The sequence below is a fragment of the Saxophila tyrrhenica genome, assembly GCF_035928015.1.
Source record: "Saxophila tyrrhenica strain CCFEE 5935 chromosome Unknown scaffold_4, whole genome shotgun sequence".
In the NCBI taxonomy this organism is placed as follows: domain Eukaryota; kingdom Fungi; phylum Ascomycota; class Dothideomycetes; order Mycosphaerellales; family Extremaceae; genus Saxophila; species Saxophila tyrrhenica.
This window is the reverse complement of record NW_027041736.1, coordinates 332,473-359,901: the sequence shown is the minus strand read 5'-3', so window position 1 is coordinate 359,901 and position 27,429 is coordinate 332,473. Positions and strand designations below refer to the sequence as shown.

At 56.6% G+C, this 27,429-nt stretch overlaps 11 protein-coding genes across 11 annotated transcripts; 4 read left to right on the top strand and 7 right to left on the bottom strand.

The window, feature by feature from the left end:
* Positions 1 to 261: 261 nt before the first annotated feature.
* Positions 262 to 3,413, bottom strand: LTR77_002770 (uncharacterized protein; the record flags this gene model as incomplete). Its single annotated transcript, XM_064800029.1, has 5 exons — positions 262 to 866; positions 919 to 1,138; positions 1,190 to 1,248; positions 1,303 to 3,039; positions 3,095 to 3,413. The coding sequence occupies 5 exons, from the start codon at positions 3,411 to 3,413 to the stop codon at positions 262 to 264; spliced, it is 2,940 nt and encodes a 979-aa protein (XP_064661368.1).
* A 940-nt stretch (positions 3,414 to 4,353) lies between these two features.
* On the bottom strand, positions 4,354 to 5,262 carry LTR77_002769 (uncharacterized protein; the record flags this gene model as incomplete). The annotated part of the gene is made up of 5 exons (XM_064800028.1): positions 4,354 to 4,463; positions 4,515 to 4,839; positions 4,890 to 4,955; positions 5,012 to 5,061; positions 5,220 to 5,262. 5 exons carry the CDS (start codon positions 5,260 to 5,262, stop codon positions 4,354 to 4,356), a joined length of 594 nt encoding a protein of 197 aa, XP_064661367.1.
* Positions 5,263 to 5,759: 497 nt separating this feature from the next.
* On the bottom strand, positions 5,760 to 7,476 carry LTR77_002768 (uncharacterized protein; the record flags this gene model as incomplete). Its single annotated transcript, XM_064800027.1, has 2 exons — positions 5,760 to 7,254; positions 7,316 to 7,476. 2 exons carry the CDS (start codon positions 7,474 to 7,476, stop codon positions 5,760 to 5,762), a joined length of 1,656 nt encoding a protein of 551 aa, XP_064661366.1.
* Positions 7,477 to 7,669: 193 nt separating this feature from the next.
* Positions 7,670 to 9,574, top strand: LTR77_002767 (uncharacterized protein; the record flags this gene model as incomplete). Its single annotated transcript, XM_064800026.1, has 1 exon — positions 7,670 to 9,574. One exon carries the CDS (start codon positions 7,670 to 7,672, stop codon positions 9,572 to 9,574), a length of 1,905 nt encoding a protein of 634 aa, XP_064661365.1.
* A 379-nt stretch (positions 9,575 to 9,953) lies between these two features.
* Positions 9,954 to 10,847, bottom strand: LTR77_002766 (uncharacterized protein; the record flags this gene model as incomplete). The annotated part of the gene is made up of 1 exon (XM_064800025.1): positions 9,954 to 10,847. The coding sequence occupies one exon, from the start codon at positions 10,845 to 10,847 to the stop codon at positions 9,954 to 9,956; it is 894 nt and encodes a 297-aa protein (XP_064661364.1).
* Positions 10,848 to 12,394: 1,547 nt separating this feature from the next.
* LTR77_002765 (uncharacterized protein) lies at positions 12,395 to 12,744 on the bottom strand (the record flags this gene model as incomplete). The annotated part of the gene is made up of 2 exons (XM_064800024.1): positions 12,395 to 12,541; positions 12,595 to 12,744. The coding sequence occupies 2 exons, from the start codon at positions 12,742 to 12,744 to the stop codon at positions 12,395 to 12,397; spliced, it is 297 nt and encodes a 98-aa protein (XP_064661363.1).
* Positions 12,745 to 13,527: 783 nt separating this feature from the next.
* PCF11 (mRNA 3' end processing factor) lies at positions 13,528 to 15,772 on the top strand (the record flags this gene model as incomplete). The annotated part of the gene is made up of 2 exons (XM_064800023.1): positions 13,528 to 13,716; positions 13,808 to 15,772. 2 exons carry the CDS (start codon positions 13,528 to 13,530, stop codon positions 15,770 to 15,772), a joined length of 2,154 nt encoding a protein of 717 aa, XP_064661362.1.
* Positions 15,773 to 16,121: 349 nt separating this feature from the next.
* GLC3 (alpha-1,4-glucan branching enzyme) lies at positions 16,122 to 18,373 on the bottom strand (the record flags this gene model as incomplete). Its single annotated transcript, XM_064800022.1, has 3 exons — positions 16,122 to 16,821; positions 16,880 to 18,242; positions 18,295 to 18,373. 3 exons carry the CDS (start codon positions 18,371 to 18,373, stop codon positions 16,122 to 16,124), a joined length of 2,142 nt encoding a protein of 713 aa, XP_064661361.1.
* A 572-nt stretch (positions 18,374 to 18,945) lies between these two features.
* MCX1 (ATP-binding protein) lies at positions 18,946 to 20,964 on the top strand (the record flags this gene model as incomplete). Its single annotated transcript, XM_064800021.1, has 3 exons — positions 18,946 to 19,095; positions 19,146 to 19,178; positions 19,234 to 20,964. The coding sequence occupies 3 exons, from the start codon at positions 18,946 to 18,948 to the stop codon at positions 20,962 to 20,964; spliced, it is 1,914 nt and encodes a 637-aa protein (XP_064661360.1).
* An 827-nt stretch (positions 20,965 to 21,791) lies between these two features.
* LTR77_002761 (uncharacterized protein) lies at positions 21,792 to 22,088 on the top strand (the record flags this gene model as incomplete). Its single annotated transcript, XM_064800020.1, has 1 exon — positions 21,792 to 22,088. The coding sequence occupies one exon, from the start codon at positions 21,792 to 21,794 to the stop codon at positions 22,086 to 22,088; it is 297 nt and encodes a 98-aa protein (XP_064661359.1).
* A 1,936-nt stretch (positions 22,089 to 24,024) lies between these two features.
* Positions 24,025 to 25,006, bottom strand: ADK1 (adenylate kinase; the record flags this gene model as incomplete). Its single annotated transcript, XM_064800019.1, has 3 exons — positions 24,025 to 24,475; positions 24,550 to 24,757; positions 24,847 to 25,006. The coding sequence occupies 3 exons, from the start codon at positions 25,004 to 25,006 to the stop codon at positions 24,025 to 24,027; spliced, it is 819 nt and encodes a 272-aa protein (XP_064661358.1).
* Between the last annotated feature and the right edge of the window lie 2,423 nt (positions 25,007 to 27,429).

Genomic DNA, 27,429 nt, shown 5'->3' with positions numbered 1-27,429 from the left:
TGCTTGCGATCGTACCATGGCGGAGACGTGATGGCAGCTGGCGCGCGATGCGTAGTGAGGACTGCTGAAGTCGCCTCTGGAAAGCTGAAGTCGCTCAAAGTGCGATTCTGCGCTGTTGCTGGTATGGTCATGCAGGTTGTTGAAGTAGCGCTGCCTGTTGTCATGATATTGCGTCTGACTTGTTGTTGCGGTGGCTTACTAGCCTTGTGGTCGACTGCATGGGTGCGTTTGGTGCGGGCGGTCGGGGTTCGGCGAGGTCTCTCAGTACCCGTACTTCTCGTAGCGATCCCAGCTGTCAACGTACGCCTTGAGCGGGCCGTTGATCTCCGTGAGAGCATCCTTGACAGCCTTCTTGAGATATTCCACGGTCTCAGGATGCTCTTCTTCCACGTCCTCCTCTGGTACGTCGAAACGCTGCTCGAATTCGTTGCAGATGTCTTCGGCCGCCGCCTCGAATGCCGTAGTGAAGGTCTCGGCCTTCCAAGCGTCGATCTTTGCATTGAAGTCGTGCTTGGCCAAGAGAACGATATCCGAGAAGACGCTGGGCTCGTTGCCAGAGCCTGTCAGCTTCTGCCGCACGACTTCGGTTCGTGCTGGGTGAGCTCCGCTCTTCTTGCCTCCCCTGGGCCCCATCACCGGCTCGCTGTTGTGTCTGGAGATGAGGAGGCACTGGTCGTAGGTAGGCTTCATGCTCTGGGCGGAGTACGAGTCGGGCAAGTCCTCCACGAAGGCGTTGCGGATCGCCCCAAACTGCCTGCGCATGTTCTCAAACCACCCGCCAATGTCTGCCATAACGTCATCACAGACGTGCTTGATGTACTCGAAGTACTCCAGATCTCCTTGACGGCCTTGGAAATCTTCGTGATCTAAATTCTATGTCAGCCGCTAGCCGCACTCGCTCCTCGTGGATCAACTTACCCTCAAGAACTGTCTTGAGCTTGCCAAACATGGCTTCAACTCTAGATCCGAGATTGGCCTCAATAAAGTGCAGATTCTTCTCAAACTCGTCAAAGGCTCCATCGATTTTCCCAGTGTAGATGCGCTGAATGAGTTCGTTCCAGGAAATCATGGGCGTTCCTTTGACTGTCCGCCAGTGCCCACCACGACGGCAGAATGCCACGAATGTCATCGCCTTGTACTGTGTATGGGTCAGTAGGAGTACAATCGTCAGTACAGGGGCCATACATACGTGGCTCCAACCTCCTGCTAGGGCCGCAGCGCTCCCTTGAGCCCGCTTCATATCGGCGCCTGTGTCGTGATCAGCAAAGCGTCCTTGGTATTGGAGATCGTGACAAAACGTACGCATCAATGCCAGAATGCCATCCTCAAAACTCTGCTTCAGATCGCTCACAAGGACGTCAACGATCTCGACCCGCTCTTCGAGCAGGACGTCGAGCTTCCTACGCACTGCCTCTTTCCCCTCGAGTGGTGACTTCGTCAGGATACCGTTGATGCCTTTGAAGATCTTGGGAAGACGGGATGTGCAGATCCGGCGTAGCACGTCCGACTTCCCGCGTGAGGGCACCTCGTATAGCCGCTGACGGAGCGCCGGGATACCTGTCGCCTGGACGTCGTGAATCGGTGGCTTCTTCGGATCGTAGCCCGTCAGATGCATACGGTAGTCCTTGTTGGCGACGAAAAAGATTGAAAGATCTGGGGCCTCCGTCGAGCGCTCGATCTTGCGTAGGCGATCCCTAAGCTCTCTCGCGGCCGCCCGGGTTCTCACGGCAATCACCGCCTGCGTGACCTTGTTCTCTGCCAACGCCATCTTCTGCTGCAGATGAAGGAGCTCCGCCGTACTCTGCGCTGCGCTCACTTGCGTGTTGAGAAGCTCCACCGCTTCTTCTGCCTGCTTTATCTGCTCCTTGTCGTCGTCTGCGAGCTCTTCGCGCTCGGTCTCGCCCATGTCGCCTAGCTTGTCGATACCAGTGATGACAAGACAGATATTGTGCGGCTCAACACGCTGCAGAGCTTCCTTGAGATTCGCGTTCAGAGTCTGCTTGGTGTTCACACGGCTGAACTCTTCAACGACGATGACATGACCTGCTATCTTGAGGTAGTTCTTTGTCGCTCCGACAACTGTCTGGTTCTTGTCGTCAACGCCTGGCGTGTCTGCAAGAACAATACCCACGTCCAGTAGCGCGTTCTCCGTGTGAATTCCCACCAATTTGATGATCGGCCATGGATGGGGCCTCGAGTCTGCGTTCGTAGCCACTCGCGACACTTGCCTGAGAGCTGCTGCCAGCTCCTTCACGTTGTGAGCAGGGTGATATTCGGTACCGTTGATGGTCCTCGACTTCTTCACAGCGTCTAGCTCGTGTATGAGCCAGTCCCGGGCGCGCTCTTGCTGGCTAGCACGAGCAGCAAAGTAGTCGTGGGTGTTTGCATCGTTCTCGAATTGGGGGTGGTGGCACAGTATCACACGAAAGTCCGCAATAGCAGTCGCGTACGCAGCCTGGAATGCATCGATGTCTTCGTCATCATCGTCATGTTGCTTCTCCAGATACGCAAAGATGTTGTCGCAGTGGTCCTGGACAAAGGTACTGAGCTCTTTCATTGTCATGTAAACAGCAGCAACGCAGTATCTCGCAACCTGGTCAGCTGGTGGTGCAGAGAACTGGTGAACCAGATTTGTGCCACGGCCTGCAGAGCCGTTCTCGTAGGCGGCGTCACGCTCGTGCAGAAGAGAATTGATGGCTGAAGATTTTCCAACACCGGCGGGACCAAGGAGAGCAACAGGCTTCACAGTCGGGTAGCGTTCTTGCGGACGAATCCACCTGCGCTTCATGCCCTCACAGATTCTCTCGATCCTGTCGTTGGAGAAGCCGTGTGACTGCGCATTGGTGAATTTCGTAAGAAATGCATTGCACAGTGCAGAAGCCAAGCGCTCTGTCTTCGGGAAGTCCTGGTGAAACATGGCATATTGAGGGCGACCTTCGGACTTTGGGTCGTACGGGAGAACTTTGCCTTTCTTGTCGAGGGTTGGCGGAGTCAGGGTGGTGGCTGTATTGGGGCCATTGAGCCGCAACCTCTTGTTTCCTGTGACTTGAATTAGCTTCCAGTCGACAAGCAGCTTACATGACCATTGACATACCCTGAGCTTCATCATAGTCCGCGGGCACAAACAGGGAGTCACGATCCCGCTTTTTACCGCCGCTGATCGCTGGATCGATCATTGTAGTGAAGCCTGGCTGCATCGGAGCGACTGGCAAAACACCATTGCCACGCTGATTGCTGCTGTCCGGGAATGTACGAAGGCCTTGACGGTGCGTCACTTCACCAAAAGTGGGAAGGCCACCAAGTCCGTCGCTGCTGCCCCCATGTCTGGGTTCGAAGTTGGTATGCTGGGTGGTGTTCTGACGCTCGAAGTTGTCGGCCATGCCCTCGTGGTTGGTACCCGAGAGAGGCGGCATCTTGCGAGGAGCTGCTTCTCGTGCAAACTGCAGTGGCAGGCAGCCTGGTGGTAAGGAGGTTGATGCTGTATCAGAAGGGGAGGCTGAGAAGGTTTGAAGACCTGGAAGGAGACCACGAAGGTGTGGTGAGAGAGGAAGGGGTGAGGAGGAAGATGGAAGGTTGGAGGTTGCAAGTCAAAGTTATATATCAAGCCTGTCGACAGCGTTGAGGCCGTGCACCAGCCTCGTGCCAGAACCAGGCAGGTGACATTCCGAATGCGGAAGGGTGTGATATTGGCTTCAGTGCTGTAGCTCCAAGTGAAGCTGTATCTCACCAAATTTGTTAGCTGAGAGCATTCACAGCAGATCGCTGAAGTGAAAGGCTGACCTGAGGAGACTCGGCGGCGGCATTGACATGTGATGGAGTATAGGACTGACGGCATGTGATGGCGGTGTGCGAGCAAGCAGCTGAAAGGAGTGACCACATCGTGGAAGCTGAGAGAACATCAAGTCCGCGCAGAAGACAAGAATGAAATGAAACAGAGATGAAGGTGTGAAGGACATCGCACTGAGACCGCACGTTATCTAGAGCATGTTCTGAGCCATCGTGACATACCGAGTCTGGCACTCGCATGGTGCGGTATCCTAGCAACCTAAGATCCAACCTCCACCTCGTACGCCGAAGACCCGAGTCGCCCAGACCGCGCTGAGACCCGAGAGAACCGAATGATGATTATGGCATGCTGCGACTGAGCGGTGAAGCTGCAGTCCAGACGCCTTGAAGCACACACTAACTTGGACGACCCTGACCCGATATACAAACCCACATCTTCAAGCTCTCCCCCTCTGCACAGTCTTCAGCTGCTGGCTCCCAGTCAGGGTCGTCCATCCAGTTAGGTTTCGCTCTGTCGTCATGGTTGATACTAAGTCGTGTAGTCGTCGCTTGCTGCCGTGAAGTCGCTCAGTTGGGGCAGGCTGCCTGGACGTGGCCGGGCTGCTTGCACTTGTAGCAGACGCGCTCGTTGGTGGCCTCAGCCGGGCAGTCGCGAGAGAGATGGCCGACTTCGCCGCCTGCGATTAAATTAGCATGCAAGAATGAATGTGATGTCAGATGGAACGCACAGTTGTAGCACTTCTGGCCCTGGGTGCAGTCGCGGCTCATGTGACCCCAGCCACCGCACGAGTAGCAGGTCTGCCCGCCACCAGCGCCACCGCCGAAGCCGCCCCTGCCGTAGCCTCCACTGTATCCGCCGCGACCGCCTCCGTAGCCTCCACGACCGCCGCCGTACTCGCCAGCGGTGCAGTTACGAGCGATGTGTCCAATTTGTCCGCACTTGTAGCACTCTTGACCGGATCCTCCTCCAGCACCGAAGCCGCCAGCACGTGGAGCCGAGCCGCTTGGGCACTCGCGGGACATGTGACCAGTTTGGCCGCAGTTGTAGCAAGTCTGTATATTGGTAAGTAGAAGCCTGTTTGTTCTCCAATAGAAAGACCTACCTTCTCCTTGGCCGGCTCGGTGCACTCACGCGAGAGGTGACCGGTCTGGCCGCAGTTGTAGCATGTCTGCGTGCTCAAGTCAGCTCACGCGCTCGAAGGGCTTGTAGAATCAGGATACGTACCGGGCTGCCCTTGCTGGGACAGTCGCGGGCCTGGTGGGTGGTGTCGCCGCCTAAAATGCACTGTCAGAACTGGAATCATGGCGCCGGCGCAGCACAAATAGCGAGCCACCGCATTCGGAAGTAGCAGACAGGTACAGCACGAGTGACAACGTGCGGTTCCATCATGGTAGGCCCACTTGCCGTAAGGGTGACGAAGGAAGGGACTCACAGTTGTAGCACGCGCGCGCGCCGCCGGCCTGCTGGTAGTCCATGTTGTTGATTGGTTCGTGGTACGTTGATGGACTTGTCGTCGGTCCTTCGATGTGGTGAAGTTGTTACGAGGTTGTTGTTGTGGGTTTTGTTGCAGAGTCTGTGAGAGAAAAGAAATCAGCAAAAGAGGCGTCGTTTGGCTAGAATTTCGAGCACCCCACATTGATGACGAATTGGGTCTAGACTGCCGCGGGTGATGTTGCTTCGGTCCCGGTGGGAAACGGGACGACGGCGACTGTTGTGACGAGTGACGATGAGATTGTTGGACAAGGGTGTGGGATGAGATAACGTGTATTCGGCTTTCTGAGAGTGCCTTCTTATGAGCTGAAAGCCTGTGTTGCTGCTTTCATATGGACCGGATGTCAGTTGAGCTAGTGAACCCTGGACGAGCACGTGGCTTTTGCTTATGCTCCAGCTGAACCACGGCGAGAATGAAAGCAGGAGGGTCACTTGAGTGAAGTTAAGTCGACGTCTAGATTCTTGATCTATATAGCTCGTATCACGTAAAATCATAAACCACCAAAGCTTGCCGACCCTGGCTCTGCTCCTTCAAGACCACCACGTTCTCTTCATCAAAACCAATCCACCCTCGAGTGAGAGTAAGCTCAGAAGCCTCAGCTTCCTCTCCATCTTTAGTATTGACCAGGTCAAGCCCAGCTTGAGACGACTCTGGTGGAGGTCGCTTCGCAGGCCGTAGCTGCACGCTCAAATCTCCAGTCGCAAGCCGTCGTTTGGCCGCAGAGGAAGCAAAGCCACCTTCAAGCTCCCAGATGCGCAACTCATCGCCCCGTCGGCTAACCGAGACGGCTTTACCACGCCCGCCTACGTGTGCACCAGAGACTGAGGACGTGTGGCCCCACAGTCGGCTGCCGGCGCTGATCGACAAAGCCTCCGCTGTCGAGTTCACAAGGTACAGCGTCAGCGTGTTGTCTGGGTGAGAAACGAGCAGATACGGGTGAGTATACGAGAGGGACGTCGGTTTAGTGTGGATATGTCGTAGCTCAGTGGCAGTTGAGGTTGCCAAAGCGCCTATCGCCGGGCCGGGCAGATGGTGAAGCATCGGCGGGGATGCAAATGCCAGTGACCGGTAGTGTTGGTCAATGGCAGATGCAAGGCGGGATTCGAGCAGTTTGCCGGTCTCGTCGATGCGAACCTCCTGTATGCCGACTGTCCAGCCAGAGAGGTACGTAGGCATCGAGTAGGCTATCGACACCACGATTCCTGACTCGTTAGTTCGCAATGATGTCGACAACGGCGGAAGGACGGTCCGAGATCGTAGCGAGTGCAGTAATCGAGGAGGATCCAGCATTTTGGTATTTGAGTCGTCTTCAGAGGATGATCTGAAGCTGTAGATGGACAGTAGCTGCGTAGCTGTCATTGTCACTGCATATGGCCAGACCAGAGTCACTACCGATATGACGCCGTTGCTGGAGGCTTCGTGCTGGTACATGCTTGTGAATTGTCCAGCTTTTGAGTCCAGGTAAAAGAGTCCGAACGCTCCATTCTCGAATCCAATGATCAATCTTGATGTGCTGCCTTCGCCGCCGGTTGTATCCACAGCAAGAGAAGTTGGTGGTCCGTGGCGGCTGTTTGTAAATGACCTCTGAGCCAGCAATTTGCGTTCATCTTTCGCAGACCATGCGCGCAGACTGTCCTGATCCGCTGTATAGATGATTCCATCGTGTAGCTGGACAACCAGCGGAGGCACAGTGGCCTGCTCGGCGACTGCAATCTCATCCACCGCGCAACTCCCCTTCGACCAGTTGTGGCGTAGCTTATACTGCCTCTTCCAGTTCGTCTTTCTCCCCCCTCTTACGAGATGCTCGTCATCCAGCCATCGTGACGCTTTGGAAGCGAAGTGTAAGTTCTCTGAGCGCTGTTCAATGTCCTTGATTCCAGGAAGTCTGCTCGCTCGGGGTCGGACAAAGCGGTTGTAGTAATGTGACTTCCATAGCTGGCTGTCGGCCCCAATGTTGTGGTACTTGTGGGAGAGTCTGGATCTTTAGCATCACTGTATACACAGCCGCGAACAGTAGTGCGAATAGCGAGGCTTACCTCTGACACTTCAAGAGTTCAGATATAGGTAGGAATGATAGGACTCGCAATGTCAGCTCATCACTGAGCCTTGATAGATGGTCGACCTTCGATGGTCGTACGCGCTTATATGGAGGCTCCTGGTTCTCTGCGCCATCCTCGCGTGCTCTCTTGCCCACCATCGCTACTGTCGTTGATCGAGTTCAAGAGATGAAGTCGGTCTTCGTCTGACGTTCACTCGATGTCTTGGCAGGCCGATAGATACTCGGTTAGCCTTTCCGCGCTAAACACGTCCGCCTTCGACGCGACAACATCACCAACATCTTCACTTCAAAGAAAATGTTTCACATTTGGAAGGGACCGCAATGACACAACATGGCGACGCCAACTCCGAATGGCTTTGTACCAGAGGCGAAATATCAGCGACTTGTACGGAAGCATAACGATCTTTCCGCTGGGTACAAAGCGCTGGAGGTCAAGTTCGAAGCACTGGAAACGAAGTACAAGACCGACGTCGAGGCCGCCAGAGCAGAACATAGGAAGACAAACGAAAGGCTCCATCAATGGAAAGCCTGGATCGAGCACCACAAGTCAAAGATCTGGCCAGAACAAGGTCCTGTTGCCAATGCTGAATCGCGGACTCCATCAACGTCGGTAGCGGACGAGGCCAAGCAGTCTTCTCATCATATCCCATCTAGCCAGACAACCATAGATGACACGATCGAAGCTCCTGCTGAGCAAGAACACCCATCGAGCGATGGCGTGGAAGTGGTCTCAGCGCGTCCGGTCAAGCGGCGCAGAGGCAATGCAAAGCCATCAATGCCGCCGCCAGTTCGCGTCAAGGAAGAGCCGAACTCGCCCGAGAATCCGATCGAGTTTGGGTCTCAAGACTACAGCAGTCCACATGTGCAACGGAAGAGGCCTCTTCTGCGCACTGAGACGTCCGATCTCGATGCAGTGACCTCACGGATCGTTACTCCTCGAAGGCGCAGGCACAACAGGGCTACGTCAGTTGAGCAATCAAGACCTGCTGCGATGGTACCAACGATGTCATCACTTTCCGAAGGCAACGAGATTGACACTGCGTTCCCTGATATGCTGGCTGGGGACAGGCGACAGCTTACGGGTGACCGCGAACATGATCTACCGCAGCAGGCTCCAAATCAGGCGCCAAATACTAACGCTTTGCGCCAGCTGAGCAACAATGTGCCATATGGAGCGGAGCCAAGGATGAACGTGAAGCGTAAACGAGGGCAGAGAGGCGACGTGCGAGAGAGAGACATAGGACTTCTCTCTGAAGATGGCGAAATAGCCAGTCAAACCGCTGCTGTAAACTCCAAGAACGCGTCAAGACCAGAGCTCAATCGGCGACTGGACACACTACTTGACGGGCCGACCCCAGAGAGGGCGCCGTTGTTGCCGCGACCAACGCCTCAGACGGTGATCCGACGTCCTGACAACAAGCGTTTGAGGCCGATAGCACAACCTGAAGACGATCCCGCCACATCACCAGAGCGGCCACCATCCGCCACCAAGCGAGCTCCTCAACGTTACAAGGCACCGATGCGTGCGACAGCGGAAGACGAGCCTTTGCGATCACGACCCCCTAGAACTCTACGACCCGAGGATCAGTATACCACACCCAATCAACAACGTCAAGAAGGAAAGTCTCGCTCGCCAGTCAAGCGCCCTGTTTACAACAAACGCCCTCGCGGCCTCGAGAAATCGCCACCACCACCTGAACCGGAGGAAGAGCCCTTACGCGCCCGACCGTTGGACTCACTCCACCTCGACGACTTCAAGATCAACCCAAAGTATCTCGGCTCCGACTTTGCTTTCTCCGACACCCTCCGCGGTAGAGAACAGCGCCGCTGCCTCCAGGGCTGCACCCGCCCAGACTGCTGCGGCAACGCCTTCCGCACGGCCATCGAAATGGGCGCAATCAAGAGCTCAAAAAGCGACTCCCAAGTCCTCGAAGACTACCTGGGCCCTGACTGGGACCAGATCATGGGCTCCTTCGGACCCGAGAAGCGAAAGAGCATGCTCACAGACGCCCAAACATGGTCCTTCGCGAACCAGCACGGCAAACACAAAACTGCCTTTGAACGCGCCCGATCACCGCCCGGTTTCTGGCGCACCGACATGCCGACCACGCAGGAGGCAGAAGAAGACCGCTCTAGAGCGCACGAGATGGAGAGGCAGAAGGTCGAGGAGAGGTGGCGCGAGGCACTGCGTCCGGGCGGCAGGTGGCTGTTCCGAGACGAGCGCCCGCCCGTGTGATCGGGTTGGAGTCGGGTGATGTGTCACGTCACTGTCAGGCTTCCGGTCCCGATCGTTCGGGTTTGGCAGGTATGGCTGGGTGCCTGCTGATCTGCTACAAGGGTGGATGCGAGGATGATCATGTTGCTCGAGCTTGAGTATGGTGACATTCGCATTTTGGGTATCGCAGGCTATAGAGCAAAGTAGAGTCAAGCAACGCCGTTCTGCCCAGTTCAGGTTCTTCTCTTCATCGTATCATCATTAAACATCGCAGTCGCCCAGCGCTTGAAGGTTGCACTGTCACCCGAATCGCAAACAAAAGGACTTCATTATCCCAGTACAAACACCCCCGACGCCATGCAATCACAAACGCTCAGGCACATCTCCTTGCCAGCATCAATCAATGGGAATGCCCCCTAATCCAATCTTGCATCTGTTCCTGATTCCTCCTCAACTTCATGATCTCATCCATGAGGCCGGCAATATGCTTGTCCTTGCCCGCCATCACCTTTTCCTGAGCGCCGATGTACTCGATGGCGGCATGCAGGATCTCGCATTTGCTCGGCTTGACTCCCTCACCCTCCACCTTGCCTCCTCCCGGACCCTTCTTCGAGGCTAGCGTCGGAACAGTCTGGCGAAGCTTCTCGAGATGCGCGTTAAGGTTCTCTCTATATCGACGCTCGACGGCGGTATGCGGGATGCGTTGGCGCTTGCGGCCGCGCTTTGAGTCCGGTCCGTAGCTGTCGTCTTCTTCTCCGCTGCTACCCCTGTGCTTCAAGTGTGCGCGAACGGTGGTAGTGGCTTTCAGATCGCGAGCCTCAGGAGCTGAGTTGCGCGACGCCAGATGTGGTTTGCCGTTATATCGAACTGCTGGCGGGCTCTCCAACGGCGTCTGCAGTGGGCTAACGGCGCTGATGGAGCTATGAGGGCTATGGATCGGTCCAGGAGTATGATAAGGATATAAGTGCATCGTCGAAGGATGTTGCCCCGTATATGACTCGATGGCCTCTTGATGGCTCGAAGGGGTGCCGACATCCGACACTTGGTAGCCAATATGAGGAGATGGAATGTGTTGCGGTTGGTAGAAGTAGCCTTGGGTGTCATGGTCGAAGCGAACGTCCAGCGATTGCACTCCGCTCATCTGCGAGCTCGCAGACTGCGGCCACGATGCGGTGAGCATGGCTATCGGCTCGATGTATTGCTGTTCCCACGAATGTTCTGCGCTGTCGGGAAACAAGTCGAGCCCGGAGTGTCCTACGTGCGGAAGCGCAAGGCCGGTAATGATTTCAGTCATGGAGCTTATAAACGCGTTGTTGTAGTCAGGAAGGTTGTCGGTGTAGCAGCGGGACGTCTGGCTGGAAGACTCTCCACAGCAAGGGATTGGAGAGTACTTGTAAGGCTGCGCCAGGAGACGAGGTGCAAGGCTGCAAGTCCCTCGTTGACTCTTAGTACCTGGTCCCTCTACACCACCCTAGCCGAAACTAGCTTCGTGGCTTGAAGCGGAGGCTATCGCATCCAGCTGCGCTGCGAGTGTGCTGTGCAGCATGGGCCAAGGCCAAGCGTCATTGTGTCTTTAGAAGCAGAGTACAGTACCAACCGGTGAAGGGCGCTGCGCTGCCAAGCGCAGGTTCCAGTTCAGCGCAAACGGCAGCATGCGGTCGACAGATGCAGACTACGGCCGTTGGATGAGAGGAGTTTAAGTGCCAGAGTAAGGTTAGCGAGCATACCGGATGCTTGCGCGCATCAATGATCCTGGCGTCTGCAGAACCCGGCCCTTGGGAAGCAACCAGTTGCGGGGGCCTCCCTTAACAGGCGTGCGATAACGCAGGCCCCAGAATGGGCCAAGACGATCTCGCAAAGGTTCGAGCACGTGGAACTGGCGTACACGGGAGGCGCAAAGCTCGGTACCCGGCGACAACCATTGGGCGAAGGGTGAAGGAGACTTCCGGGAGCGTTCGGCATGCCGAAACACGTAGCGGTGCAGCACCCGACGCCCAGGGAGCTTTATTGGTTTCTGGCGGCCTGGGTCGTGCTTGGCGAGACGGTGCTGTCCAGGGTCCTAGCCATGTGGCAGTTTGGAGAAGGCGGAAGCGGAACGAGGAGGATGGGCGTTGGGCTGGTAGGGCTGGAGGGGTGGGATGGAATGGTGCTGCAACCCTGGCGATGACAATAAGATGCGATGCAACCGCGTCTGCCAAGTGTCATACTACATGTGCGTTTTCCTCTGCAAACATGCCTGTTTGTCGATATTGAATCCGATGTTTTGCTGTTTCCTTCGTCTCTCAATTCCATGGTTCACCCAGTGTTCGGATTCTGCGGGGTCGGCGCTCGAGCGGTCGAGAACACGGATGGCTTGAACGCCAATGCTTTAAGCGAGAATGGGAGACGCCGTGAACTCATCGCTGCACGCTTGCCTTGCTTGCCTTGTATCGAGCTGTTTGGACGATAGTTTGGGACTTTCCAGGAGGCTAATCGGTCGCACGTGACCACATCGAAGTCCACGGCCGCACCAATCTGGAGAAATCGTATCAAGGATCGGCGATGACCGAGTGCCGACCAAACAGCGTGTCACTGGAACGACTGCCATTCCACTGATGACTGTTGAGCATGCAAGTGTCGGGAAGAGCTGGGGAGCGATACGGATTCGGGTCCGGCAGCAGCTAGCTCAATGGGATGCGCATGGAGGTCTTTACAGCGCAATGTCACCGCTCCAGTCGGAGCTGAACATACTGAACAGAGCGCGCCAGGCATTGGATGGTACACCATGTTCGTATTGCTGAGCCTATCGAGACTGCCTAACGCACCAAGCTCTCAAGCTGATCTGCGCGGTTTTGCCGTCAACTAGTCGTTGTTCGTCGTGATGACCTGGTCCTCCTCGATGATCACGTCGTGCTTCGTGCCCCAGGCCTTGACCGTATCCATTGCCTCTGTAGATGCTTTCGCTGCGAATCCTCTGATGATGCTGTACTCGTGGGTGATGACGCCGCCCTATCCTCGGTCAGCTTGATGCTTGGTAAAGATGGACTGAGTAGGTCACTCACAGCCTTCCTGATGGTTTCCATTGCTTCATCGAGTACAGACTGTGGCGTATCCTTGGGATAGCTGATGATGACAGGCTTCTGGTCGACGGTCGCGGCTGCACCAAAAAAAGCCAGAAGCGCGATAAGCAAGAGTTGGATAGCAAACTTCATATTGGGCTAATGTCTTCTGCTCGTAATGAAGTGCTTGTGGTAGATTTTAGAAGGAGGGATGTGGTAGTGGTAGAGAGTGAGAAGACGGCGACAATGACGTAGATGCGAGCGGCAAGCTTCGGCCCGCTGCGTGAGCTAGTGAGTTTGTATGCTGGTGAGATCGTGCTTCACTGCTGACATCCGACAAACTTCATACAGACTCACTATCTTACTACAACCCGCTGTCACAGTACGGATAGCGAATCACGATCACGAGACATACATCTCTGACCTCAAGAGAGGCCGTAAAGAACAGATCGACGACGCGCCCCATCTTCACACCTACTCCGGATCCGACATCAGCACTTCAACCCAACAGTATATCCCAGTACAGGCTGGTCACCATCCACATCTCGGAAGACTTCACCTCGGAGCCCGGCAGCATTACTCTTGAAAGACATCTGAGACCACACGGGTGGCGGGAGAGTTGCGGTGGAAGGGCAGAAAGAGCCTGGAAGCAGAGAATCACATGAAGCAGCCAGCTTCGCGCTGTGCCGAAGTGAACTTCACATTCTAGCTAGAAACACACACTACTGTTGCTTCTTGCCTGTCCGTTGCGAAGGCATACCTACTTCATCCGCGCGCCCAAAAGAACGAGCTTGTGTCCAGCGGGTGCCCAAGTGGAGATCCTTCGCGTGACTGCACCTCCACTAAGTGGTTCTGCCATCTACCAAGCATCAGACGTCTACGTTAGATAGTCACTATCTGTGCCTTAAAGTGTTGCTGTCTTCTCAAGTCGCTGTCATGTCTGCCCGATCTCCACGAGGCTCGCTCTCAGGAGTGTCGACTGAAATCGCTGAGGACTTTTCTGATTCTCTCAAAGACCTCCAAGGCAATAATAAATTTGAGATCGGCAACCTGACGCTCATTGCAAAAGAGAACACCGAGCATGCACAGGCTATCTCCAAGGTCCTCGAAGACCACATCAGAACGGTAAGCCATTGTCATCACGTGACATCTACAACCTCACTACATTGTCTCAGGCTTTTCCAGAACAAGACCTCAGAACTGACTTCATTGACAGACCGCACCTCCGCGAAAACTTCCTGCTCTCTACGTCCTCGACAGCATCGTCAAAAACGTCGGCACACCCTATACCGTCTACCTTGGCCGCAACCTATATCAAACCTTCATGGACGCCTATACACTAGTCGACGGCAACACGCGACGCAACATGGAGGGCATGCTGAAGACCTGGAAGGAGCCAGTCCCTGGTATCCTGGACAACACGCCAGTCTTCCCACCAGACATCGTCCGACCGATCGAGAACGCGCTGATCAAGTTCCGCACTGTCATGGTGCAGAACAACCGAGGCGTCCAGGCCCAGCAACCGACCTACCGGAACACGCCTACGCCTCCGCAGCACAATGGGCGGTATGCTGCACCGCCAAGTCAGGGCCAAGGTCAGCCTTACTACGGACAGGTACGTTCTTTTTCGGAGCAAGGCGAGTCTCCTGATCGGTGGGCTGACCAGTCACATCAGCCAAGCGCTTACCAACAGAGGACCTTCTCACCGGCGCCGCAGTATCAGCAACCACTTGGTTTTCCAGCTCAGAATCAACAGCCAGTGAACGATCTTGAAACCATCAAGCGCGACGTCGCGGCCGTCGCTGCGCAGCGCCAAGCACAGTTCGCCGCCAACCCGTACGATGCGAAGACCAGGCAGGAGCTCGATGCGCTGCTCCAGCTGCAGAGATTGCTGGATACTCAAGTACTCGACGCCGGTGCCCTGCAGCAAGTACAAAACCAGATTTCGGCACTCGCCGTAGCACCACCTCCACCGCAACCGACACCTCAGCCAGCTCCGGCGCAGCACCAATGGCAGCCTCCACCGTCCATACCACAGCTACCACCGCAGTTCTCTGCACCTCCGGTCGCCTACTCACAGCCACCTTCGGCACCACCGCAGCAGCCATCGGCCCACTTCCTCGACCCCGCCGCTCTCAGCGGCCTGCAAGCACTGTTAGCGAATGGCCAGAAGCCCTCCACACCACAGATGCGCGCCGCAGCGCCGGCTCTGCAGAATGCCAGCCACTCCCAGCTGAGCAATGTCCAGACCCAGACCTCCACCCAGCCCACGATCAACGGCGCCGACCTAATCGCCTCCCTAACCAAGAACGGCCTCCTCCCCCCTCTCCCCACGTCCAACACCACCCCCCTCCCCACCACCACCACCGCGCCACCACCGACACAACAGCAATCCACCGCCGACATCCTCGCCTCCCTCACCAAATCCAACCTCTTCGGCCCCGCCCCCACGCCCCCGGGCGTTCCCACCCCAGCCAACACAGCCCGCCCCCGCGTCCCCATGACAGCAGCCTCCCTAAAGACTTTCCGCCCAGAATTATTACACGCCCTCTACACCTCCCAACCCAACCAATGCTCCACCTGCGGCCGCCGCTTCCCGGCCTCCGAAGTGGGAAGGGCGGCGAAGGCGCGACATCTGGACTGGCATTTCCGCACGAACCAGCGGATGGCGGATTCGAGCATCGCGCGCGGGGCGCACAGGCACTGGTTCGGCAACGAGCTGGAGTGGATCAAGCTTGTCGAATTCGACCCCTCCACTACCTCCGCTGAAGACGCAGCCGCAGCCGAGGCTAGGCACGGCGCCAGCGGTGCCGGTGGTGGTGCGGGAGGCAAGGGTGGTAAGAAGGAGATGAGGGCAGAGGAGAGATATGTGAGAGCTCCGCCCGGGGTGACGAGGAATGTCTGTTCTATCGATTTCGAGGAGATGAAGAGTACGTACTCGGAGGAACTGCAGGACTGGGTTTTCACGAATGCGGTGGTGATGGGGGGGAAGATTGTGCATGCGAGTTGCGCGGAGGAGATGCTGAAGGGGAGTCAGAAGGGGGCAATGGCGAGTGCGTTGCAAGGTGGACTGGGCGGACAGCAGAGGCAGAGGAGCGCGACGCCAGATTCGGCGCTGGGGAAGCGGAAGGCGGAGGGGGCGTTGGCGGGAGCTGGGGCTTCGAGGGCGAGGATGGAGTGAACACCGCTCTACCATGGAAGACGACGCAGAAGCTGGTGGGTGGAGGGACACCGGCCGCGGAGCAGAAGAAGCTAGACGTGGCGTGGATGGGATCTGTTAGACGGACAACCGGGAGCCGATTGCATGGCTCAGCGGGGTTAAAGCATAGCGAATAGCGTCCTCGGCTCATTAAAATCGATTCAAGATATACTCTTCCTCTACAATGTTCTCCGTTTTGAACAGTATTCCCCCCCACACCCCCTCCCTCCCAAGTATCGCTCAAACCACATCCCCACGAACGTTTTCAGCAAAGTAAACTCTCCCTCCCTCCTCTTTCCCTTTCTCTCCCTCAACCACCAGGCCGACCCCTCTAGTACCCGAACCCCAGACTAATATTGCTCTTCCAGTTCGGGTCGAGTGTCTCTTCTTTGGCAAGAACCATGGCCGTCCGCGTCGGAAGATAAACCTGCACAAAGTTCCTCCTTCCATTCCAGCTCATATCCGTACTAAAGAACCTCGTCCCCTCGTCAATCCTTCCCAACCCGCCAAAGTCCTTGCGATCAGTGTTGACGACGATCTGATACGTCCCGCCTTCCTCCACACCAACGCGATAATCCGTAAACGAGGCCGAAGGATGGAAATTAAAGATCCACAACAGCCCCGCGCGCTCGAAGACGATGACTTTATCCTCTTCGTTCTTGAGACTGATGTACGCTTGAGGCGAATGCAACCACCCATACTTCTCCTCCGCCCACTGCATCGCCGCGTCGAAAGCATTCAACGAGCCGTACCGCAAATCCGGGTCGTCGGGGAGGTTGAACTGCCGACGCGCGTAGTGGAAGGAATTGCTGTTGCCTTCGCGGGGGAAGTCGAGCCATTCCGGGTGTCCGAACTCGTTGCCTTCGAAGTTGAGGTAGGCTTCGCCGCCCAGGCCGTGCGTGATGAGGCGGATCATTTTGTGCAGGGCGAGGCCGCGCTCGATCACGGGCGTGAAGGGGGAGAGGACGGACATGTTGGTGTACATTTCGCTGTCGCAGAGCCAGAAGAGGAGGGTTTTGTCGCCGACGAGACTGGAATCCCAAGTTAGCAAGGGCGTATTTGTATTTTCGTGGGTGGAAGGGGACTCACGCTTGATCATGCGACTCCGCATAAGCGATGGTCTTCTCGCCATGTCGTCGGTTGGTGAGCGTGTGGCACAACGCGCCCATATCCCACTCGATATCCTGCTTCTCCTTCAGCCACTTGATGTACAAGTCCGGCACGGCCATGGCCAAGCGGTAGTCGAATCCTATTCCACCCAGGCTCAGCTTGACACACAGCGCGGGCATGCCGCTGACGTCTTCCGCAATGGTGATAGCATCGGGGAAGAGCGTGTGTAGCATTTCGTTCGCCAACATCAGATACACCACTCCGTCTTCGTCCACGTTAGGGCCGAAGTACTCGTGGTAGCCGCCCGAAAAGCCCGTGCCGATGCCGTGGTGGGTGTAGAGCATGCTGGTGACGCCGTCGAAGCGGAAGCCATCGAAGCGGTACTCGTCCATCCAGAAGCGGAGGTTGGAGAGGAGGAAGCGGATGACTTCGTGGTGGCCGTAGTTGAAGAGCCGGCTGTCCCAGAGCTCGTGGCGGCCGCGCGCGCCTTCGTGGAAGTAGAGGTGGTCGCTGTTGTCGAACATGTTGAGGCCGTCGAGGACGTTCTTGGAGGCGTGGGAGTGGACGACGTCGAGCAGGACGGTGATACCGAGGCCGTGCGCGGTGTCGATGAGTTCTTTGAGGTCGTCGGGGAAGCCGTAGCGGGAGGAGGCGGCGAAGAAGGAGTTGATCTGGTAGCCGAAGGAGGCGTAGTAGGCGTGCTCCATGACGGCCATGAGCTGGATGGTGTTGTAGCCCAGCTTGTGGATGCGCGGGAGCATGTTTTGTGTGAATTCTTTGTAGGTGGCTATCTTGGGATCGGGGGAGGAGATGCCGACGTGTGCTTCGTAGATGCGTGCGGATTGAGGCTTCGGAGGGCGAGGGTTCTTGAACTCGTACTTGTGAGGCGGGTTCCAGAAGCGGGCATCGTAGACCGGGGAGACGGAGAGGTCCTGGGTCACGCGTGTTATCCATGCCGGGATCCTCTCCTGTCGTGCGTGGTCGTTGGGCACCACCAGGCTGATCTTGAGCTTGCTGTCGTGTTCAATGGCGGGTCGTCCGTCGACGGGAGGGAAGGTGATCTCCCAGACACCATATGGATCCCGCTTCATCTCATGGCTATCCCGGTTCCAGCCGTTGAAGTCGCCAATGAGGTAGGCTCGAAGGGCGTTGGGTGCCCATTCTCGGTATGTGATGGTGTTGTCGGAAGAGACGTTGAAGCCGAACTTTTCATATCCGCGCGAGAACTTTTCCAAGCCGCCCTCGTGTGCGTCTATAGTCTGCATCCATTCTTGGGCTTTGGCGTATCTGCTCTTGAGTGCGGGTGCGAAGGGCTCGAGGTAGGGGTCGAGGGCGATGACGCCTATTCCAGTGTATTAGCATGCTGAGGACGATAGAGGAGTTCTTGAGCATACCAGTGCCATCGTTCGCAACGTTCCCACTCGAAGGATTTCCCTTGATCGACTGACTGGACGTCTCGTTGAGGGCGTCCATGGTGATTATGAGGCGTGTGCGAGAATCTAACCGCCGGTGAAAGAGAAGCGCAAGACGAGGTCAAGGGATGTGTATGAACAGAGTGTACAGTCTCTTCCACCTACACTATATACTTCGAGCAGCCATTGAGAAGTAGTTCAATGCAGCAAACCTCACCCCACCAATTCTAGGAAATGTTGCTGTGACGTCCTGCCCCGGAGCGATCCCTGCAGCTGGACACAACGGTCCGAATGCCCCAACGGAAACTGCGACCGTCCACCACTGTCGACAGGGTCAAGTTGTGCCTTCAGTCGCCGTCACTAAGGCCATGGAACTGCTTGTGCTATCCCATTTCTGTTCGAGTCGACAATAAACTAACGACGCAGTAAGGCATTTTGTTGAACAGCAATGCCTTCCAAGTCGAGGTCCCTTATCCGCCTTGTCAGCCTTCGACCCCGCCGGAAGCAAGCGAGGGCGAGGGCAGCTGTGACGACCTCGACTCGACCTCGACCTTCACCTCGCTCGTTGCTTTCACGTGCTACAACTTCCCTTTCTGTACACCCACCCCAGCATAGGGCGGCGCTTGTCGTACCATGAAGTCTTTGCTGTCTCCTGCCTCTCCACAGGCCCGGCTCTCATATCTCGGTATATCAGCTTTCATCCAGACTCGCCATCTGAGCATATGTCGAAGACAGTCGTCCAATGGCGAATACCGTCGCTCGGACTTTTCGAATCAAGGCTATGTATGTGATTCAGCCATTGGTGTAGTAGTATTCGCTTACCGTTCATTTAGACTGGCATATACGAGCCAGGCGGTCCAACTGAGGTATGTTATACATTCTTCCCTCGAGCACCCGCCGCATGTACTTAAAACAATACAGGGACCCCTCCGCACTGCACAAACCCCACCCCAAATTACGCCCACCGCCCTCAAAGCCCACCTCGACTCCTTCGTCGTCGGCCAGCCCCGCGCCAAACGCATCCTCTCCACCGCCGTCTACAACCACTACCAGCGCATCCAAGAGCTCCAGCGCCGCGAGGATGAAGAAGAAGAGCGCTTTGCTCAGGAGGAACGACGGAGGATGGCGCATCTCCAGCAGACGAGACACCCAGTCGAAGGTAGGGAGCACGAGTTGAGGGCCGGGATCAGAGTGCCTGCGCTGACCAGGGACATGCCGGCGGATGAAGATGAGTTTCCGGGCCAGCCTATGACTGTTAGTACGGAGCCGTTGAATGAGGCGGGAGGGATGGCGTGGGGACAGGGTCAGAGTGGGAGGGGTGGTGCGCAGCAGACGCCGTTGTATGATCCGACGCCGATGGCGATTGAGAAGAGTAATATTCTGCTGTTAGGACCATCTGGAGTTGGCAAGACACTTATGGCGAAGACGCTGGCGAGAGTGTTAGAGGTGCCATTCAGCATGTCGGACTGCACGCCGTTCACACAGGCCGGATACATCGGCGAAGACGCAGAAGTATGTGTCCAGCGACTCCTCGCAGCCGCCAACTACGACGTGGCCAAAGCAGAGCGCGGCATCATCTGTCTCGACGAGATCGACAAGATCGCCACCGCTCGGGTCTCGCACGGCAAAGATGTCAGTGGCGAAGGCGTACAGCAAGCCCTCCTCAAGATCATCGAAGGCACCACCCTCCAAATCCAAGCCAAGTCCGAACGAGGCAGCTCCTCGCCCTCAGCATCCCGAGGAGGCGCACAGCAAGGCTATCCCGGCTCACCGACCAACTCCCCTCTATCTTCCGGCGGCAGCCAACAAAACGCCTCCGGCCCGCAAAAAGGCGAAACCTACAACGTCAAGACCGACAACATCCTCTTCATCTGCGCTGGCGCCTTCAATGGCCTGCACAAAATGGTCCTCGACCGCATCAGCAAAGGCAGCATCGGCTTCAACGCGCCTGTGCGAGCGTCGCACACCTCCGCCACCGACAGCACGCTCCACGAAACCACCCTCGAAGGCGACGGGGATGAGGAGTTGTTTCATAAACACGTCCCGTTCTACATTCCGCCTTCATCCTCCCCTTCCGACCCACAGGACGGGAAGGTACAGAAGAAAACGTACAATACCCTCGACCTCCTCCAACCCCCCGACCTGCACCGCTACGGCCTCATCCCCGAACTCTTGGGACGTTTACCCGTCACCTGCGCCCTCGCCCCACTATCCATCCCGCAACTCGTCCAAGTCCTCACCGAACCGCGCAACGCGCTAGTACACCAGTACACGCACCTCTTCTCCCTCTCCGGCATCGAGCTGCGCTTCACCACCCCGGCCCTCCACGCCATCGCAGAAGCAGCTGCGAAAATGGGCACGGGTGCACGCGGGCTGAGGACGGTGATGGAGGGCGTGTTGGGGGAGGCGATGTTTGAGGGGCCCGGGAGTGGGGTGCGGGGGGTTGTTGTTACGGAGGAAGCGGCGAAGGGCAAGGGGGCAGTGGGGTATTTTTTCAAAGGACAGGCGGGGAGGATGGCGGATGTGGTGGATAGGGAGGAGAGGGCGTGGAAGGAGAGGAAGAGGTTGGAAGAGGGTGGGAAGGTGGTGAAGGAGGAGGGGGTGGGGACTTTTGAGGAGTATCGGGAACGGGTGGGTGCGGCGGGGTTTTAGGGGAGGGAGATGTTTCTCTGAGAGGAGGAGGGAGAGAGATAGGGAGTGCAATCGCTGCGGTGGGGAATGGACCTTGCCACTGTTCGAGAACTTCCAACGCTACCGAGGACGCCAGCCAGCGGCGTATAAAAGGCAGCGATCTCCTGGCTCCATCCAGTTCCGCAGCTCACAACCACCACCCCCATCACACGGTGGGAGACCCGCTGGATAAACATTATCGGCCTGGCGGCGGGGCTCGCTACCAGCACTTCAACGACTTCGGTGCCCATGCCGTGTGCGCTTGCGTTGTGCCCGGGGCGTTTTGGCGTGGTCGGTCAGGTGCAGCGGCAGCAGTGTCTGTTGCATCTGTCCGACCATTGATCATGAGCTGCGAGCCGCAGCACAGCCGTCGTGCTTGCCGACGTCGGAGCCTCGAAGACCTTCTCGACGTGGAAACCGGGGCGCATGGTCGGCGCTGTCACCTTGGTGCCTGGACCGGACGCGGAGAGCTGGGACCAGGGGCTCGGAGGTCTTGAAGTAGGCGTCCTCGGATCGATGAGACGCTCACCAGCTACATAATCAGACTTCGCCAGGTCAAGATCGAGTACAACAACATCAAGCACGCACTCAAGAGTGTCACACCGTCGTTCCAAGTCCAGATCTATGTGGCATGAACGGCCTGCGGGAGCGCAGCTTGGACGGCGCGGTTGACGGCGTCTTGAACGGTGCGGTCGACTGCAGCTTGAACGGCTTGCTCGGTTGTGTCTTGAACGACGGGCTCTTGGTTCACGGCGCGGATGACAGCATCTTGAACGACGGAAAAGCACTTTGCCACTATCAACGAAGCCATGAGATCCAACTACGATGTGGTCATCACCAACTTGCACGATGAAGCGGTAGTTATCTTCAAGGCGGTGCGCATTTTCAAGGCTACCGGCGACGAACAGGGGCGTGGTGCTGTTGATGTGAAAGATGGAGTGCTCAGCGGAGAACTAGGCATTGTCTACATTCTCCCGGCAACGAAGATGGTCACCCACGACACAAACGGCAAGATCCACGAAGAGCTTCGGAAGGTCTTGTGTAATCCTAGCCAAGGTAAACGGTCACGGTACTCTGTCACGAGCACTTTTGGTTACATCGAATAGAGAAGGCAATTGGAGAGATGTAAACGCATCACGTCTAGCCTCCCAAAAATCCATTTTGATCTCCGCTGCAAGATCATCGCTGCGCGACACGACATCATGCCCTCGCCCTTCCAACTTCCAGACGCGGTCGTAAAGGATATCGACAACCTCATCGCGTGGGTCCAGACTGGCCAGACACCTACGCCGCAAGAAATGACTCTAATCGAGAGGAAAGCGGGTCCAATTCGATACTTTTAACACCTTCGGCCTACAACGCATGGGATGTTGGTGCATCTGGACTGCTGGTTGTTGCACGTGATGGGTATACATGCGACTGACCTCTGCCTCTAACCGGTCGCCTCGGAAACCCCGACCTTCACTTGCTTGACGTCGTTCGCGGTGACGTCCTTGCGCTTGGGGCTCCCCGACTCCCCTTCCCATGGTCCTTCAGGATCTTGTGGACTCGCAGCGATCTTTGTACGAGATTCGGGAAGCTTTTATAGCCATGATCTCCGGGATCTCTGGACTAGATCCCAGTTCTCCGTCCCTAGAAGAGTCCAGTTCAGCTATCTCACCCGGTGTACTAGCGGACGGCATCTCCGGGGCTCGGAGAAGAGGATAGCCGGGTGCAGGTGTGAGGCACTCTGCCAGCCGGGTGCAGCAGGGTCGGCGTAGGCCCGCAGGCGTCGACGGGAATGGTCTCGAAGTATGTAGCGTGCCATCTCAGACCAACGACGTGAGATGGGGGTGCTGGGGGGAAGAAGGTCATAGCCGCAGAAGAGATGGATGACGTGAGCATTGCTTCGCCTCGCCCTCGCACTCGGGCTCCGTCCGGAGGGCGTCCATCGTAGCATCTTCTTTAATCATGATATCCCTGGAAATTCGAGGCTTCTCCATACCAGACAACACAGAGTGACCGTTTCGGTCGTTGGTGAGATTTGGCTTGTCGTCTGCTTCTGCGTCGTTGCCCTCCTTTCCTTCTCGCATACTGTGTGCGCGCGCAAGCCGCACCAGTCACGTCTCCCTTCCGTGGACCAGGTGCTATGCAGCGAGAGCAGCACGGTTCCGAAGACCCACATATAGGTCGGTACGCAATCGAAAGGTAGCGGCCTTACTCGGCGCGTCTTTACGTTGCCTATCCCTCAAAAATCCCACGGGCTTAATGCATTTCTAGTGCGGTTCGAGCATCGGGTTCGAAGACACCCGGCCGACAGACGAGGAGTAAGTCGGCTGCGAGCTCACAGAAGGCGAAGCTCGACGTATCGGAGGGACGGACAACACCAAATCCAATGGTCGCTCGAAGCAGGCTGCTGCGAGCAAACGTTTGCGTACGTCCAACGGCAGCGCCGCAAAGTCGGGATAGGACCATGAGTCGATTCCTGTCGCTGTCGACGACGGCGATGATGAACAGGGTGTCGAAGGTGTGGCAGGAGTAGGGGAAGAAGGCAGTTTCTGGCAGATCGGCGTGCGTCAGTTGATGTGCAATTTGTAGCCGGAAGTCGTGAAGGTTGTAGGTAGCTCTCGCCGCTCTCAATTACAGCAGAGGCTCGACCCTGGACAGCCTTGCAAATATCCCTAGGAATTTTCAATACCAGAAGCAGAGTTTGAGGCGAATGCTGGCCTCTTTGTGGATTGAGTGCTATGTTAGCAATACGAACGTGAAGGCCGGACATACAACGGGCAATTGATAAGCTCTCGGCTCTTGCTCAGGACCTTCGAGCCACGTGCTCGGTGGTGTGGACGCAGTAATTTGGTGAAGTCTGTTGTATTAGGCAGTAGTAGCACCCTCACTAGTACAAGACAGCCCGTATGTTACACTTGCTTTTCTCGCGCCTGTGAATATGCACACTCACCAAGTGAGGTCAACTCCCATACATCACACCCTCCTCCACCGCCTCCAACCCTTCGGCAAACACGTAGCCCTCCTCTCACGCCGCAGCCTCTTAGACTCCCAATTCTACTTCAACCCCAACTTCCCCATCAAACCACCACTGCTCCCCTTCTCCTGGCCAAACACACCCAGCAAACTCTTCCACACCGCACCAGGCTCCTGACTCGCATCAATACCCGTCCAGATCCCCGTCTTCCGGTAGTAATCCGACACGGGCGCCGTCTGCTTGTGGTACGTCACCAGACGCTTCTTTAGCGCGTCCTCATTGTCGTCCGACCGCTGGATGAGCGGCTCGCCGGTCACGTCGTCGGTCATCTCGCGCTTCGGCGGGTTGAAGATTTTGTGGTAGGAGCGGCCGGAGGCCGGGTGGATGAGGCGGCCTGTTATGCGGGCGACGAGCAGGTCGTCGTTGATCTGCAGCTCGACGGCGTGTTTGAGGGGTTGCGATTTCGAGGTCAGCATCTCGTCGAGCTTTTCGGCTTGGGGGACGGTGCGCGGGAAGCCGTCGAGGATGAAGCTGGGAGGGGTTAGTATGGTGGTTTGGGTGGGCACGATGTCTTGCCGTAGTATGGTTGCAGGAGGACGTCGTACCCGTTCTTGCACTCCTTGTTGTTGTCCAGCTCGCTCTTGATCATGTTGATCATGATGTCGTCCGAGACGAGCCCTCCCTGGTCCATAATCTTCTTCGCCTGCCGCCCCAGCTCCGTCTTTGCTGCGACTTGTGCGCGTAGCATGTCGCCGGTTGCCAGATGGCAGCAGGAGTACTTGTCCTTGATCGCGGGTGCTTGCGTACCCTTGCCTGTATTTCAAACACAAAATGTCAGCTTGCTCTCTCAGTCTCGCGCGCATCCGTCCGTCCGGAATGGTAGGACGAGGGTGTCGACATACCAGCGCCAGGAGGCCCCATGAGAATCATCCTCATATTCGAGCCCGAGACAACACCAGACGCCTTGCCAGCCAACCGCGACTCGAGCTCCTGGACTCGCTGCTCCAGCTTGTCGACGGTGCCTTTCAGCGTGTCGATGACCTCTTCGGACGTGGGCGCCATCGTGCTGGTGTGGGAGGGGAGGGAGCGGCCTGACCGGGGCGAACAGAAGAGCGAGTCGTCTCTGAGAGGGAGGAAATTGTAGGTAGAGTTGAGCTTCCGAGGCGCGTCAATGGCTGCTGCTGCTGTGCAGGAGCTTGAAGCTCTGAAGTCGCACAAAAGCCCCGGCCCAGCCCAGCCGTTTAGCCGACCGGGTATTTTCGGAGCAGAGGAGCTTTCGTCTGACTTGGAGGACTTGGTCGCACAACCTCACTTGTTGGGATAGCATATCGATTGTTGCGATCTACGAGAAGGGGCAGAAAAGACGGATCCAGTGATCGTGCTCCGTGACCACAACAGAGTCGCCAGCACGGTATCTCCTGCTACCACTCCAAAACGTCAGGCCTGTGAGAAGGAGAGAAAAGGCTGCAAGCCGAACAGTTGCGTGTCCAAACAACCACCCTATATACATGCACGCCCATCCCTTCCCCCAACAAGCACCATCCCATCCTGCCCTCCTCACTCGCTGTACTCACGTCCCAGTCATACGATCCCCAGCAAACACGACCCATCCCCAGCTATTAAAGCCCCTCCTCGTTCACCTTCTTAAACAGCTCCACGACACTACTCTTCAACTCCCTCTTGCACACCCCACAGATCCTCGTGCCACACTCGTCGAGCTGCGTGGTCCTCTCGGTCATCGCGTTGCAGGCGACGCCCGGGAAGCGGATGGCGGCCACGCAGGTGACCACGACGGGGCTGGGCCGGCGGCAGCCGCAGCCGGCGAAGACGAGGTATTGCTTTTCGCACATGGTGGTGTGCGATGTTCTCGGAGGTGGTGTTAGTTTTGGAGGGGCTTGGAGGTCGCTGTGGTGGGGTGGGAGGTGGGCTTACGGTGGAGGGAAGGGAGAGAGGGCAAACAGTGTCGTGAGGCTTGTTTGGTGTGTTCGCGACGGTCAGCTGCTAATTTGGCTGGGTTGCTTGATGGTTGATTGATGCGTATGGCTTTGGCGAGTTTGCCGGCTGGCTGGCTGGTTGTCGCCGATGGTTGGGGTCGAAGTGAAAGTCGCGTGTGAGTATCGGATATGTACGGTATCAACAATAGCAACCACCACAATTGACGCCGGATAGTTATGGTGATGTTCTGGTGAGGTTGCGGGGCGCAGTGGTCAAGTTGACTGCGAAGTTGGCTTGCTGGATGTCGTGTCACTATCTTAGTGCTCTTTCTCGTGGCAGATGCCACGTCGTGAGCACAGGGCTCAGACGTTGCGGTCGTTCTCGAAGATCGAGTCGTTGGAGTCGAGGAGCAATAGCCATGCTCAGGCAGTGGTCTCGAGCCGTTACGGGAGGTGGGAGACAAATGGAGGTACCCCAGAGTTGCGTGCTCCAGCTTTCCTTTGTTGCACTCGGAATGTTCCACACTCGTCACTCGTCACACCTTGCTTCGACGCCACGTTTAAGGCAACCATTGCCGCAAACAATGTCCTTTCAAGGTGAATTTTTACCTCCCAAGAAGAGCCTCGCCTTGATCGCTAAACAGCAACACGGATCTCCCGTGTCCAGTCCCTCGAGTATCAATAGTCTTGCTCCCGATACAGACTGCCTCAGGCTTCGCTGCGGTGTCACCAGGCTGATCTCGCCAGATCTCCAGTCCTTCCCAATGGTCGCTCTCAACCGCTACGTTGCAGACTCGTTCCGCTTGCGCTAGGTCCGCGACCTCGAGCAATACTACCTTGGCGGAGACCTGCTTTGCAATATCAAGCAACCGAGGGTAAAAGAGGTCCCCATCATTAGTGGCTGGCCCGGCTGGATGAGGAGGCACTAATGCTAGCTTTGGCTCGTGGTCTCGAACCGAGCGTGACGTTGTGCGTAGATAGTCGCGCGAGGAGACGTATGGTGGGTTCGAGATAAGGATGTCGAACTTTGGACTGTGTGAGGTATTGAGCCGACTTCGAACAGCTTGCAGTACACTTGGGACTGGACCGGTTGTCGTGTCCATCGCTTGCAGTACGTCGGCCTGCGTGAAGATCACTCGTTCAAGTGATCGAGAGCGCTCGTCCACCAGCCCGAGAGTGGAAGAAGCCTTGGTTTGTATGCTATGGTTCTCCAGTGCTGACCCAAGAGCATTCATCGATATGTCGATTCCGACAACATCAAGTGGAACGTTCTTGTTGCAGGTACGAGAGTAGAAATCATAATGGAAAAGCAAGGGAATACAGCCTGTCCCAGTACAGAGATCAAGAACCCGAAGTCCGTCAGGGGAGCTGGAACCTCTAGATGAAAGCAGGTGGACGAGATGAGAAACTGAAGCAGCCGTCTCTTGTCTGATAAGGGAACGATCAGAAGGGAGAAACAGGAGGATGGACTTATCGGAAAGGACCAACCGAGGAATTAGGACACCCGGACGGCATTTGATCTCGAGTTCACCAAAGTACTCAGTGCCGAGT